Genomic DNA, 12,786 nt, shown 5'->3' with positions numbered 1-12,786 from the left:
TTCCTAGGCATTTAAAAGGGGACTTTTCTTCAATTATATCTTTGAACAGCCTGTTATTTGTTTAAATGAAAGCCTTTAATTTCTGTGACTAATTTTATACCCAGTGACTTCATTAGTTTTAGGATGTGCCTTTCAGTTGACTCTCTGAAGCCTTTTACTATCTTCTATAAATTTACCTCCTCCTCCATTTTTAATGTCTCTGAATGCCCTCACATGTTACATGATTTTCCCCTAGATTTTTAAGTTCCTTGAGGACATGAATTATAGTAGTGCATTTTGTACACTTTTCAGAGCACCAGTAAAATCCTCTGCATAGAACGGTTTATGGCTGACTCTTTATTATGAAAACAAAAACAGGAAGTGCCTGCTAAATTCTCAACCTGTCTCAGTGATGATTCACTCATATCTCTTTTTCCAGGTCTCATTCACAAATGAAACCAAAACTGATTTCCTTCTAAAAAGAAATTTATCAGTTCTACCCATTCATAGCATCTAATTCCTTTCTCCTACTAACAATAACTTTTTAAGTAAAGTGTCACATATATATTTTGCAATAGAGTAGGCCTTTCAGCTTATAAGATTTTGTCTTGGATTTACATATGAAATTGCAGGCAAAAAGTAAAAATTTTAGTCTCCATTTTGCTTAAACATCCTTGATAATATTCATTCATTGTCCATAACAGTTTTCCTAAAGGTATGTATGATTTCATGTAACAACTATACACACTAGATATAACATGATGGGGGGAATGGCCATTAAAGCTTAACATCACATAGATCTAAACCAAAGATGTTTACATGCACAAAACAGAAGATTAAATTCCATATACAAGAAAATCAGTCTTCTTATAGAGATCTTATTAAAATATTTCCAAAGTACACCAGTTACCTGGATATCAGGAGAAGAAATCAGTCATGTGTCCTTCTTTAAAATACCACACAAAATCAGAATTTCACATGATAAAGCAAATGTTCCTTCCCCAGATCATTTGCAAATGTGGTTAAAAATTCTAACTTCCCAATTAAAATTTTCATTAGGTGAAGTAAAGTAGCAATAATTGTGTGATACAGTGAAATAAGATGAAAATTCCACAAAGTATAAACAAAAGGCAGCTTTTCTGGGGCAGGGGTGGGAGGGCATGCCACATGACTTGTGGGATCTCAGGTCCTCCACCAGGGACTGAACCTGGGCACAGCAGTGAAAGCCCAGAATCCCAACCACTAGGTACTAGTGACCTCCCCAACTCCCCAGAAAGCAGGTCTGAAAACTGCCCAACCAAAAAATACACAAAGCAATTTCCATATGTTTAATATTTTAAGTAGCTCAAATGCCTGTTTTCATACCTATAGATAAAAATACACATCCAGGAAAGAAATATAAAATTAAGAATAAATACGCGTATATATATAACTGAATCACTTCACTATACACCTGAAACTAACACCACATTGTAAATCAACTATACTTCAATAAATAAACTTTAAAAGAAACAAACAAAAAAAAACACTGCCCAGCCAAAATGAACAAATATTTGTAGATTTTCCTCACAGGGTCTTAAGATACTATCCCTCAGCTTAACTCTAAGGCTCTTCCTCATGATGAGTTCTTTCACTTCTTCAGTAATTGATTCTTCCTTGTATTTTACAGTGGACAAATATCCCTTAGATCTTATATTGACTGTATATATTTCACACTCCCAACTCCTAAAAACTGAGGCATAAATTTTCAAATGTGCTAGTATTCTAAGATTACTATCAAAGACCATTAAAAGCAGGCAACTGAGAATTGGAAATCTAACCAATGAGTTCATAAGACCAAGATATGAATCCTGACCACAACATTCAAATAATATAAGTGCAATTAGTTTTCATTATTTCTATTTAGATAAATACAGGCATACCTCAGAGATATTGCAGGTCCCACTCCAGACCATCAAAATAAAGCAAATATAGCAATAAAGCGAGTCATTTTTGATTTCCCAGTGCATATAAAACTTTTTACTCCATACTGTAGTCTATTAAGTGAGCAATAGCATTATGTCTAAAAAAAAAGTACATAACAATTTTAAAATACACCAAAAATTGCCAATAGTTACAAAGATCACTGATCTCAAATCATTGTAACAAATATAATAATATTGAAAAAGCTTGAAATATGAATTACCAAAATGTGAAACAGACACAAAGTAAGCAAATGCTCTTAGAAAAATCATGCTGATAGACTTCAACACAGGGTCTCCGGGAACCTCCAATTTGTGAAAAAAACAAAAAACTTTGTGCAATAAAGCAAAAGCTCACTAAAACAAGGTATGCCTGTAGATAAATGTCCATCTACAAGGCTCATCAGTGTAAATGACAACCTGAGGTTATGACTCAAATTTATTTTACCTTCTACCTCTTTTCCTGTTCATTCACTGTTTAATTCTCAGTTGGGGGCGGGGGGCGGGGGGAGCGGCTATCAGGTACATGGAAACTTTTCTTTTGGTATTTCTTGGTGTGTACATTAAAATAGCATAAAAATTCAGTTAATATAGTAAGTGTAGTGATCTGCTTTGAATATCCCATTAAAATGTACTGAATTAATTATAAGTAACTGGCATGTGCATTTTTAACTGCAAAGTAACCAGGAAACAACAGCAGTTAAATCACCTTGAAATACTGAAGAAGTTAGAAACATTAAAAAAAATCTTTTTCTATTAGAAATTAAGAATTTGAGGATACTAACTTCCACCCAGTTTTTAATATTAGGGCAAAAATGGTGAGACATGGTTAAAGTTCTCTAGTTCAAGTGTTTCCAAAAGATAACAGGCAGTGTCATAATCAGCTTCAGAAAGATCCTGCCATCACCACCAAAAAAAAAAAAAAAGAGAGAGCAAAGATGGTCAGGAAATTCAAGGACAGCATTAGCAGAACTTGTGGCATATGAAAAATTGAGAATTCATGGCAGAAATGCCAAGTGGCTGGAAGCTTCTCTGAAATTTAGTTATCATGGAGAAAGACTGTAACTGGGGGGCAGGGAAGAGCTGACTAAGGTATTAGTTAATCTTAGTAACTAAAGGTCACAGAACTTATCTCAGTCTTCCCTAATAATATTAAAACTGACTTTAAATACTGTTAGTAGAAGTTATTATTAGGCGAGGGACATACTCAAATGTCTCTATTATTATTAAATGCAAGCTTTTTTCCCTTTAAAAAGAAAAAAAGCAGAGCTTAGAGCTCCTTCACTTCCTTTTTTAGCACTGCCACAAATATTCCAATTCTTTGATGGTATGTTTTTAAGTAGCTATTTTTGCATTTTTGCCTTTTAATGTTCTGAATCACAAATCTTGCCAAATTTTATTTCTCTAATTAAACTCACCTATATTCCTAGATTCACTGTTCACAGGAAAAGACAAGTCACTTACTTACCAGATTGAATGAAGCTCTCGATCAACACAACTCTGGAACTTTAGCTTTTAGTTCTGCATTTAAGATAATTCCCCCTTCCCGCCCCCATGTATTAGAATATTTTGTTAAGCCTTTCATAGATGAGAACTGCTCATGTATGGTGATTATTTTGTAAATAATTCTATATCCAGTTAATAATTCTTGAATTTTTTATTGCAAGAGGCACAGCTGTAGTTCCAGCAAAGCAGTGAGTCAAATGCTGAGGAACTAGACTGTCACATGGCAACCTCAAGGCAACACACTAAAGCTAAGTTCTCAGTAAACGAACAACGCTACACCTGGCAATCTTCAACAAAGTTCATCCTGGATTATGTCCTTAATAAATAGATTTCTTGGTCCACTGCTGTTGACCGTAAGACCTTTGACGGGGAGGAACTACTAAATGCCACTTCTTCAGCTAAAGTGCATTTTCAGGTTTCATAATACCAACATGGGACTCAAAATGGGGAGCGAGGCACTTATATTGCATAGTATTTGGATAAGAGGAATAACTTCGTTACCCAGGAGACAGCCAGAAGTCTCAAAGCCTCTTGTTCTTATGATAGTTTTTCCTTTACAGGCTTCTTACATTTTGAAGAGCTATCACTAGATTATTAAAAGTATTCATGTTTTGTGAATTAATGCAGATGAGAAGAAGTTACTTCTTGATAACTGGTTCATGGAATAGCTTTTCTTAAAAACAAAAATCAATGATTTGACTTTGTTTTCTCCCCAAGAGGACCAAGAAGAGACATAGATAACTTTAATAATACACTGCAATATCAAAAATATTCTTAAAAGGCACTGGAAAGAGTATTAGGAAATCCTGGTATTCATTAAGGTGTCTTTCTGGCCTGTATCTTCAATTTCAGGAAGGAAAAAGGCAACCCATACTCCTCAACTGGAACGTGCCTTTAGAAATAGACGTTATAGAGCTCCCTGGTGGTCTGGTGGTTAAGAATCTGCCGGCCACTGTAGGGGACACAGGCTTGATCCCTGGCCCGGGAAGATCCCACATGCCACAGAACAACTAAGCCTGGGTGCCACAGCTACTGAGCCACAACTGCTGAAGTCCACGCCTCCAGAGCCCGTGCTCCACACCGAGAGAAGCCACTGCAACGAGCGGCCTGTGCACAGCTAGAGTACCACGCGCAGCAGTGAAGACCCAACGCAGCCAGAAAAAATACACGTCACATCACATTACACTCCCCAGAAGGGTTTACTAGCACTCAGGAATGGACTGTGTCCTGGATTACTATCTGATAGCAAGGGAACAGCCGTCAAAGGCAAAGAAACAATTGCTTTTTTAAATACATTTTTAAGATTAAAGAAAAAAGCTGTGTAACAAGCAAAAGACATGTTTCTTCAGTGCTACCACAAAATTTGGAAAAGTAATAAGGACTTGAGGACTTAATTGCCACTTAAGACTAGAAAACTTGTTATTCTGTTTTAATCTGGCTACAAAATGTACTGTTTGCCAAGACCCAAAATTCTGTTCAGCTTTACCGCAAATTCACTTATCATCTCCAACTACTGTCATTCTAATTACTGCACCTCACAAGTTTGACCAGTACCTATCTATGTGATCAAACAGAATGTGAACATGTGCTTGGTTGACCTCATACCCACAAATAAACCATTTATATCCTAGACTATGGGCAATGGTAATCAGTTCTCCCCATCTCCAAGCTCTAACTATAAAGTCTGGTTCCCTTGTGTGCGCTCTGGGCACTCAATGAATGAATGAAATTGAGTCATGATGAACAGAGAACATATTTTAAATTTTTAAAAATACCATATGGAAACAACAAAATCATGTAAACTTGTGCTTAACTTGCTGTCTGAATTGTTTTCATTAGAAGTCAAATATGAATAAATCTGTTGTTCTGGAGCACACACATTTATGTCTCAGCACACATGCTTAGCTATAACCTTGACAGTGCAGAGAAGTACTCATAAAGTAATTGTTGGGGACATTACAATACTTTTCAAGCAGGAAAATATGCCAAAAATTACACTCTTATCAAGGACTTTGGACTTCCTCACCCCTTTTTCCTAGCCCTATTTCCAAAGGGGGCAAAACCAATAATTTTATGGACTTCCCCAGAATACTAGTTACCTCTTAAGCTTAATTTACAAAATGTACAACATCTTAAAAGTCAGGTACTTAACTTCTAGTTCAGGAACTGTCATCACTGATTTAACTTTCTTTTAAAAGGTATGATTCCGATTTGTTCTTGGAAAGTTGGTCAATTGATTGAGGGCAGAATTTGACATAGGGTAGAAATTGCTTTCAACTCAGCGACTAACACTTTCAGTCGTGTCTAAATCTTTGGGACCCCATGGACTGTAGGAGAAGGGGGTGACAAGAGAATGAGATGGTTGGATGGCATCACTAAGTCAATGGACAGGAGTTTCAGCCCACTCTGGGAGACAGCAAAGGGCAGGGAAGCCTGATGTACTGCAGTTTATGGCATCACAGAGTCAGACACGACTTTACAACTCAACATGAAATTGCTTTCAGGGAACTGAATATTTATAAAGACCAAAGATAAACTAAAACATTTATATATTAGATACAGACACATACCAAGTTGTTAACAATAGTTACCGCTAAAGAGGGATGGTGGGGGAGGTGGAGACCTGAAGAAAGATTTTCATTTTTCATTCTGTATTAATGACACAAATTAACCAAGTTTTCAATTTTTGGTAGCACGAAGTCTTGTGTTATGTAATGCTCAAAGCTGTATAAATACTCATTTTATTTGTCCTCTTTTTCCTATCAACTATACCTTCCCCTTTTCCCTTCTTTCCTCAAATAAAAACTTATTCCGAATAAAGAAAAATCTGCTAAACTCCTGAATTTTATATATTAGTCAACAGTAGGCCAAAAGTAAAATACTTCAAATGAACTGTAGGCAGATGTCTAATTTCTTGATTCACATGCTTAAAAGAGACCCAGATTCTAAGTCAAATCCTGCGTTGCATTTAAATTCTATGATTCTAATGAAATCCACCTAATTGGCCAGACTCCTCTGGGGAAGTTTTTTTTGTTTGTTTTTAGGCCATGTGGCATGTGGGATCCCAGTTCCCCGACTACACCAGTGACCTAACATGTGCTCCCTGCGATTGAGAGCGAGGAATCCTAATCATCAGACTGCCAGGGAAGTTTCTGGAGGTTTTATGGAGAGTCTGAAGTTATATAAAAAGGCAAAACACACCCAGAGAGATTTGGAAGAAAATGAAAATCTGTATATATTGATGTAAAATCTAGACATTTTGGTAGGAAAAAAAGCAAGTTGCAAAACATATGCATAGTAAGATACTACAATATGTAAAAATGCACAAAATTATATATTTCTACAGGTAAATATATATGTATATAAATGCATAAAGAAAAGGTGACTAAAGAGTATACACTCTGAGGTACCCTAGTGGCACTTCTACAATATCTGTATTTTTAATTTTTTTCCTAGAATATAGTCATATGTAATTAAATACAAAATGAGGAACTTTTATACTTCTAGAAAGTACTTCATATGATGGTTTCCTTAAAATAGCTTGCTACCACTAAAGACTGTTGAGTTGTTTAGTCACTAAGTTGTGTCTGACTCCTTGTGACCTCATGGACTGCAGCAGGCTCCTCTGTCCATTGCATTTCCCATGCAAGAATACTGGAGTGGGTTGCCATTTCCTTCTCAAGGGCATCTTCCTGACCCAGCAATCAAATCCACATCTCCTGCATTGGCAGGCGGATTCTTTACCACTGACCACCAGAGAAACCCACCACTAAAGGTATAGTTTACCAAATACCACTGTTGTCTGTTTTTCATCATCATCATACTTTACCCCTGCTATCCCTCACCTTTCTCTCATTGCTCCACACAAGCTTAAATTTAAGGAAATCACATAAGCTGTTTCTTGAGTATTTGATAATGAAGAAATGATTCAGTCGCCAGGAAGTACCAAAATCAGAACTGATATTGTGACAATAAAGATCATTTAAGTAGGTGTGCTCATCCTTTGGCTTTAATCCACTGCACTCGGAAATATGTGCATTATTTTGGAGGACAAGATGCTTTAAGAATAAGATTCTTTCTGGGTGTGCCATGCACCATGCCATGTTCATTACCTACTGCAGAAAAGATGCTGCAGTAGAAAGGTTAACACCCAGAAGCACACTCAGCTTCCTTAGAAGAGAGATTATATGTAAATCCCAGACAGCCCAAGCAGTGCTGAAGATCTGCCAAAGTGGCATTTGTTTAGAAGCAGTCTGCTTAAAATTGCAAACGTTTAAGAGTATTTCTACATTTCTTCATTACATGTGATTAATACTAAAATACTTACATGTAGGAAAGTTTGCTCAAAATTATAGTTTTCTTGAAAAGGGAAAAGCTATCAAAGTCAGACATATGGATAGCATGAATTTTAGCCCACACCACCAAATATATTATTAGTTTTAGTTGATAAAAAATTATAGAACAGCAGCTTACTAGAATCAATGACTATTATGAAATCAAGTAAATGTACAAGTTCAATGAATCCCAGCTTTTAGTTATTAAAATCTAGGTAATGCAATTTATAATTTAGAAAAGAACACTTAAGGATCTATTTAGGTTCTCTTATCTTTAGAAATTATTGTAAGGTTCTTGCTGGTCATTACTATCTACCCCATTTTCCAGAAGATCTCAACATTTTAAATGGTTACAAATTAAGTATTCCCTCTTTGTTACACTGTATCTACTTTTTTTTGGTATCTACTTTAAAAAACATATCTTCTTTTAGATATAGAGATACTTTTAAAGTATCTACTTAAAAAAACTATAATGGCAAACAGAAGTCAAAAGGTAAATTTCAAAAGTCAAAGGCATGGATCAAACCCTTCTAGAATGTAAGTTATATCATCTGAAGATAATATAAGATCAATGATCTAGACCCCTGGTAGCATCTGTAATACAGAAAATTGCAAATTATGGATTAAAAGAAATAAACAGTATAACAACTCATTTTTAATGTTCTAAATATTTGGCACAATGCATAATTTGCCTTATTTAGAAACTATCTGTTAAAAGTACTATAATTTTTAAAATGATTTTAAAAATTGTAAGTTTGTAGAATTTCCTATCTACCTGACTTTCATTCTACTTACTACCTTCCTTCTCCTTTTCTTAATAAAAATCTAATAATGAAATATTCTGCTTTTATTTTAATGCCAAATAAAAAGTAATTACTAATAACATACAAGCTAATATTTTTAAAAAGATTTTAATTTAGCTGTTACAGCCATAACATTAGACTACTTTCAGGAGATATCCCCAGAACCAAAGCAATTCAGATATTTCATATGATAATGTGATGCTCTTTTCAGATTACTGTTTACCCCCAAATTGTGAAATGTGTATTTTTAAAAACAATAATCTTCCTCTATAATCACAATGCAAAACAAGCAGAATACCCATCGTCATTACAGAAACTATGATTGTATACTTTAAATATCTGGATGCCTTTTTAATGACTATCTTAAACCAACTTTTAATTTATATATACCAACAGTATACACTTAGTTGAAAAATACATTGGTTCTACCTACCTACTACTTTTAATACACATGATAATTTGTGTCTTCTTCCTAGTAGCACAATTATAAGGACAAGAACACAAAAGATGTATTAGGGAGTTAAAGCAAGTATCAGAAAAACTTTCTTAGCCTTGGTTTATTTTTTTTTTTTATCTTTCCTTTGAATATACATGGCAACTGATTTGTCCTCTTTCACTACCCTTTCACTCTATTCCTACCTAAAACTTTTGAGCTTTGGAGCAAGGTCAGGTATACCATATTATCTATTTTTGCTACTGAATTAGTTTAAATTACAGGTGAAAAAAAGAATGAAATGCTTGATGTTAAGGAAGATACACAGAAACCAAGGAAGAGTAAAGAAAGAAACATAGAGTGGTTGTACCTCACCAATTACCTGGCAACTCTGGAGAAGAGGTTTCTATCTGGACTTTATATCATTAATATAGAGTTGAAAATCGAAGAGTCCAACTCTCCAATCATGACTTTTGATTTTACTTTTTAAAATAAACCTCAATTTCATCTCTAATTAGTTTTAAAAACATACTTCACTCCAATGGAGAAGAGCTTATTTCCCACTACATCTATAGCCAAGACTTTCTCTACGGACAAAATAACCAGGAAGGCAAAAACGATTTGTCCCACTATCTGTACTCAGAATTCCCCCTGCCTCCCTCCAGGAAACCAAGAAACTACACAGAGTACGATCATCCCATAAAAGAGGACAACTTTAGCTTATCTTCCAGGCAACTCTTTCCACCCCACCCTCCCTCAACACACACAACAGAGAAGCCATGTGTTGAGTGTGACAGAGATTAATAATTAAAGAGGATAAAAATGCAGACTTATAGAATACTTAATACTAAGTTAAAATTGCAATATCATAACATCAAGATGGCAATTCATTCAACTTTAACCTATTTGGGAAAGTTACTTTTTTAGTAACTGTAACTTCTTTATATTAAGTGTTCAAGCTAACAACTTTATTGTATAACTACTGCTTCTTATAAGAAGTAAATCCAGGGACCATTTCATTTTATCTTAGACATAACATTTACTAGTTTTCCAAGCATGACAGAAATGGAAAAATATATATATTAGAACAAGAACAATTTATGTTAATTTACACAATTTGTGTTCTTCCTGTGCCTGATTCTATTAAAATTAACAAATTTAGGTTTAGTCTTATGCTTAAGGGAAAAAAAACCTAGTGAGACTAATTTACAAAGTATACAAGAATATAATTTTATAATAAATCTTTCCAGTGTTTGCTATAACTGCATTACATGAAATGTTTCCCTTCAAAGAAATTCAGAAGGATAGCGCTTACAAAATGAAACAAAACTTTCTGTGTTTTTCTCTGGCAAGCAATGAACAAATACGATTTACTTAGGAAGGATCTAGAAGCGCTGCCTCGGGAGCAGAAACCACCACTAACATGCTGATGTGTAAAAGTCTTGGTGAGCGGCTACTATCTGGGGCTTCTTCCTCTCTTCTCATACCAGTAAATCCATTTCATATAAAGCCTAATAGAAAACTAAAGCTTCGCAGAAGTGAAACTCAGCATGCTCTTCAAATACTTCTAAGGTAACCATTCTAAAGCAAAAACGGCAGAAGTCATCTCTTTTATCCCCGCCCCACAAAAAACCCTGCAAACCCCACAAAAGAACAAAACAACCCAAAACCCAAAGGCAAATGCTGTTGTTCAATGATCAGATGGATTTAGAGGCGAAAAACATGACAACAGTAATAATTCAAGTAAAGTATATGAGAAACTTGAAACACACCACTTTCAAATTAAGACAGAAGTGAAGGGGAGCTATGACCTTTATATCAGAGTCAAAAAGCTTAGGCATTATCACCAAATGTTAATTCACTTTACAGTCATCAATGAGACTATTGTATATATTTTTGCACCTTGCACTTGTAAAAGCAGATAAAATATTTAATATGTAATTTACATTGTATTTTACCAGCTCAGCATACAGGATGTATATAGAGTATATCAAAGTGTAGTAGACAGTTAGGGGCCTGTGCAAACCCTGCAAAAATAGTACTTCAGGTATCTGCTAATTTAAAAAAAAAAAAAAAAGACAGAAGAAGAAAACAAAAGACAGTTTGCTGTTTAGAAGGGATACAGTTCAAACTACCACAAATTACAAAGGACTGCAAAAATGTATACCATTCCAACAACATATATAAGTTATTAAATAAAGATTTGATTTAAAAGAATATAAATGAAGCCTTTAAGTAGGTCTTTTCTACATGCATATTATTTCTTATTAAAGAAAAAAATATGTAAAAAGGCCATTGGTAATTGCTTTGTTAACATTTGTAGAAAATGCCAATTCTCTGGTCACAAACTCCACTAAGTTTAGCACTTAAGGTCTCTGCAGTTATAAACGTAATTTAAAATACTGTTAATTCTGTAACTCCATCGGTAAAATAATGTGACTTGGAATATGGCAGTCTTCATGTTGAGGGCAATGATCCACAGTTTGTTTTTTTTTACTTTCTTAGGGGTGAACAGTTATCCAGAAGAACAGCACCCTCCGCCAACGCTCTGGGCTTGAGGTTCATCATCAATAATCTGTACACCTCGCCTTGCAGCTCCCGGCTGACTGGAGCCATTGCCTTTTGCCCTCTCATCCACTTGTGCTGTCTCTATCATTCCTAAGAGGGGGAGAAAGCAGACATCATTTAGGACCACAATCTGAGTCTTGTGTTTCTCTAATGTCAGTTTACCATCATGAGAGCGGATTTTGAACCAACGAGGCAACTAATTAATAGCAAAGAGTATTTGTCCACAGTGACATCACCAGAGAAAACAAGTTTTTGATCTGAACAAACGACTGTATACAAGTGTCATCCTTAAGATTTTCCAAATATACTCAGAAATATGTCAGTTCAATTCAGTTCAGTCGCCTAGTCGTGTCTGACTCTGCAACCCCATGGACTGCAGCACGCCAGGCCTCCCTGTCCATCACCAACTCCCAGAGTTTACTCAAACTCATGTCCCTTGAGTTGGTGATGCCATCCAACCATCTCATCCTCTGTCGGCCCCTCTTCCCACCTTCAAAATATGTCAAAGAGGGTAAAATTGTTCCAAGTACAAGCAATATTTAGGGTACAAGATTATTCTTCAAGTAATGTAAAACTTTTAAGCAAGTAACATTTGAAAGAACCAAAGAGATTAGGATGAAGGAGGAAGAAGAAAGCTGGAGGACTCACACTATCTGGTTTAAAGACACAATAGAAAGTTGCTCTAATGATGACAATGAGATACTGGTGAAAGAAGAAATACAGAGATCAACAAAACAGGTCCAGAAACAGACTCCCATACATATGGTCACTTGATTTTTAACACATGTGCCAAGTTTACTGAATGAACACAGAATCATCTTTTTAAGAAACAGTACTAGAACTGGACATTTACACATAAAAAATGAAAGTTCAATCTGTATCTCCCACCATATGTGAACATTAGTAAGAAATTAATTTCAGACCTAAATGTAAAACAAAATGTTTAGAAGAAAACATAGGAGGAGGGGCTTCCCTGGTGGCTCACTGGTAAAGAAGTAGATCCCAATGCAGGAGATCAATCCTTGATCCAGGAGGATCCCACACGACTCAGAGCAACTAAGCCCATGCAGCGCAACTACTGAGCCTGTGCTCCACAGAGCCTGCGGGCCCTGAGCCAGCGCTCCCAGCAGGGAGGGCCACTGCCGTGGGAGGCCTGCAGGCCACAGCCAGAGAGTAGCCTCCGCTCTCCGCAACTGAAGAAA

General features: G+C 35.7%; 1 protein-coding gene across 1 annotated transcript in view; it reads right to left on the bottom strand.

Moving 5' to 3' along the window:
• Positions 1-313: 313 nt before the first annotated feature.
• RAB21 (RAB21, member RAS oncogene family) overlaps positions 314-12,786 on the bottom strand; it is a 36,864-nt gene continuing 24,391 nt past the window's right edge. Inside the window, exon 7 of the mRNA XM_061124572.1 lies at positions 314-11,674. Coding sequence (XP_060980555.1) covers positions 11,532-11,674 — 143 coding nt within the window. The 3' untranslated portion in view covers positions 314-11,531. The remainder of the gene's footprint in view (positions 11,675-12,786) is intronic.

This window comes from Dama dama, chromosome 3, assembly GCF_033118175.1.
Source record: "Dama dama isolate Ldn47 chromosome 3, ASM3311817v1, whole genome shotgun sequence".
Taxonomy (NCBI): domain Eukaryota; kingdom Metazoa; phylum Chordata; class Mammalia; order Artiodactyla; family Cervidae; genus Dama; species Dama dama.
This window is presented reverse-complemented; position numbering and strand designations above follow the sequence as displayed.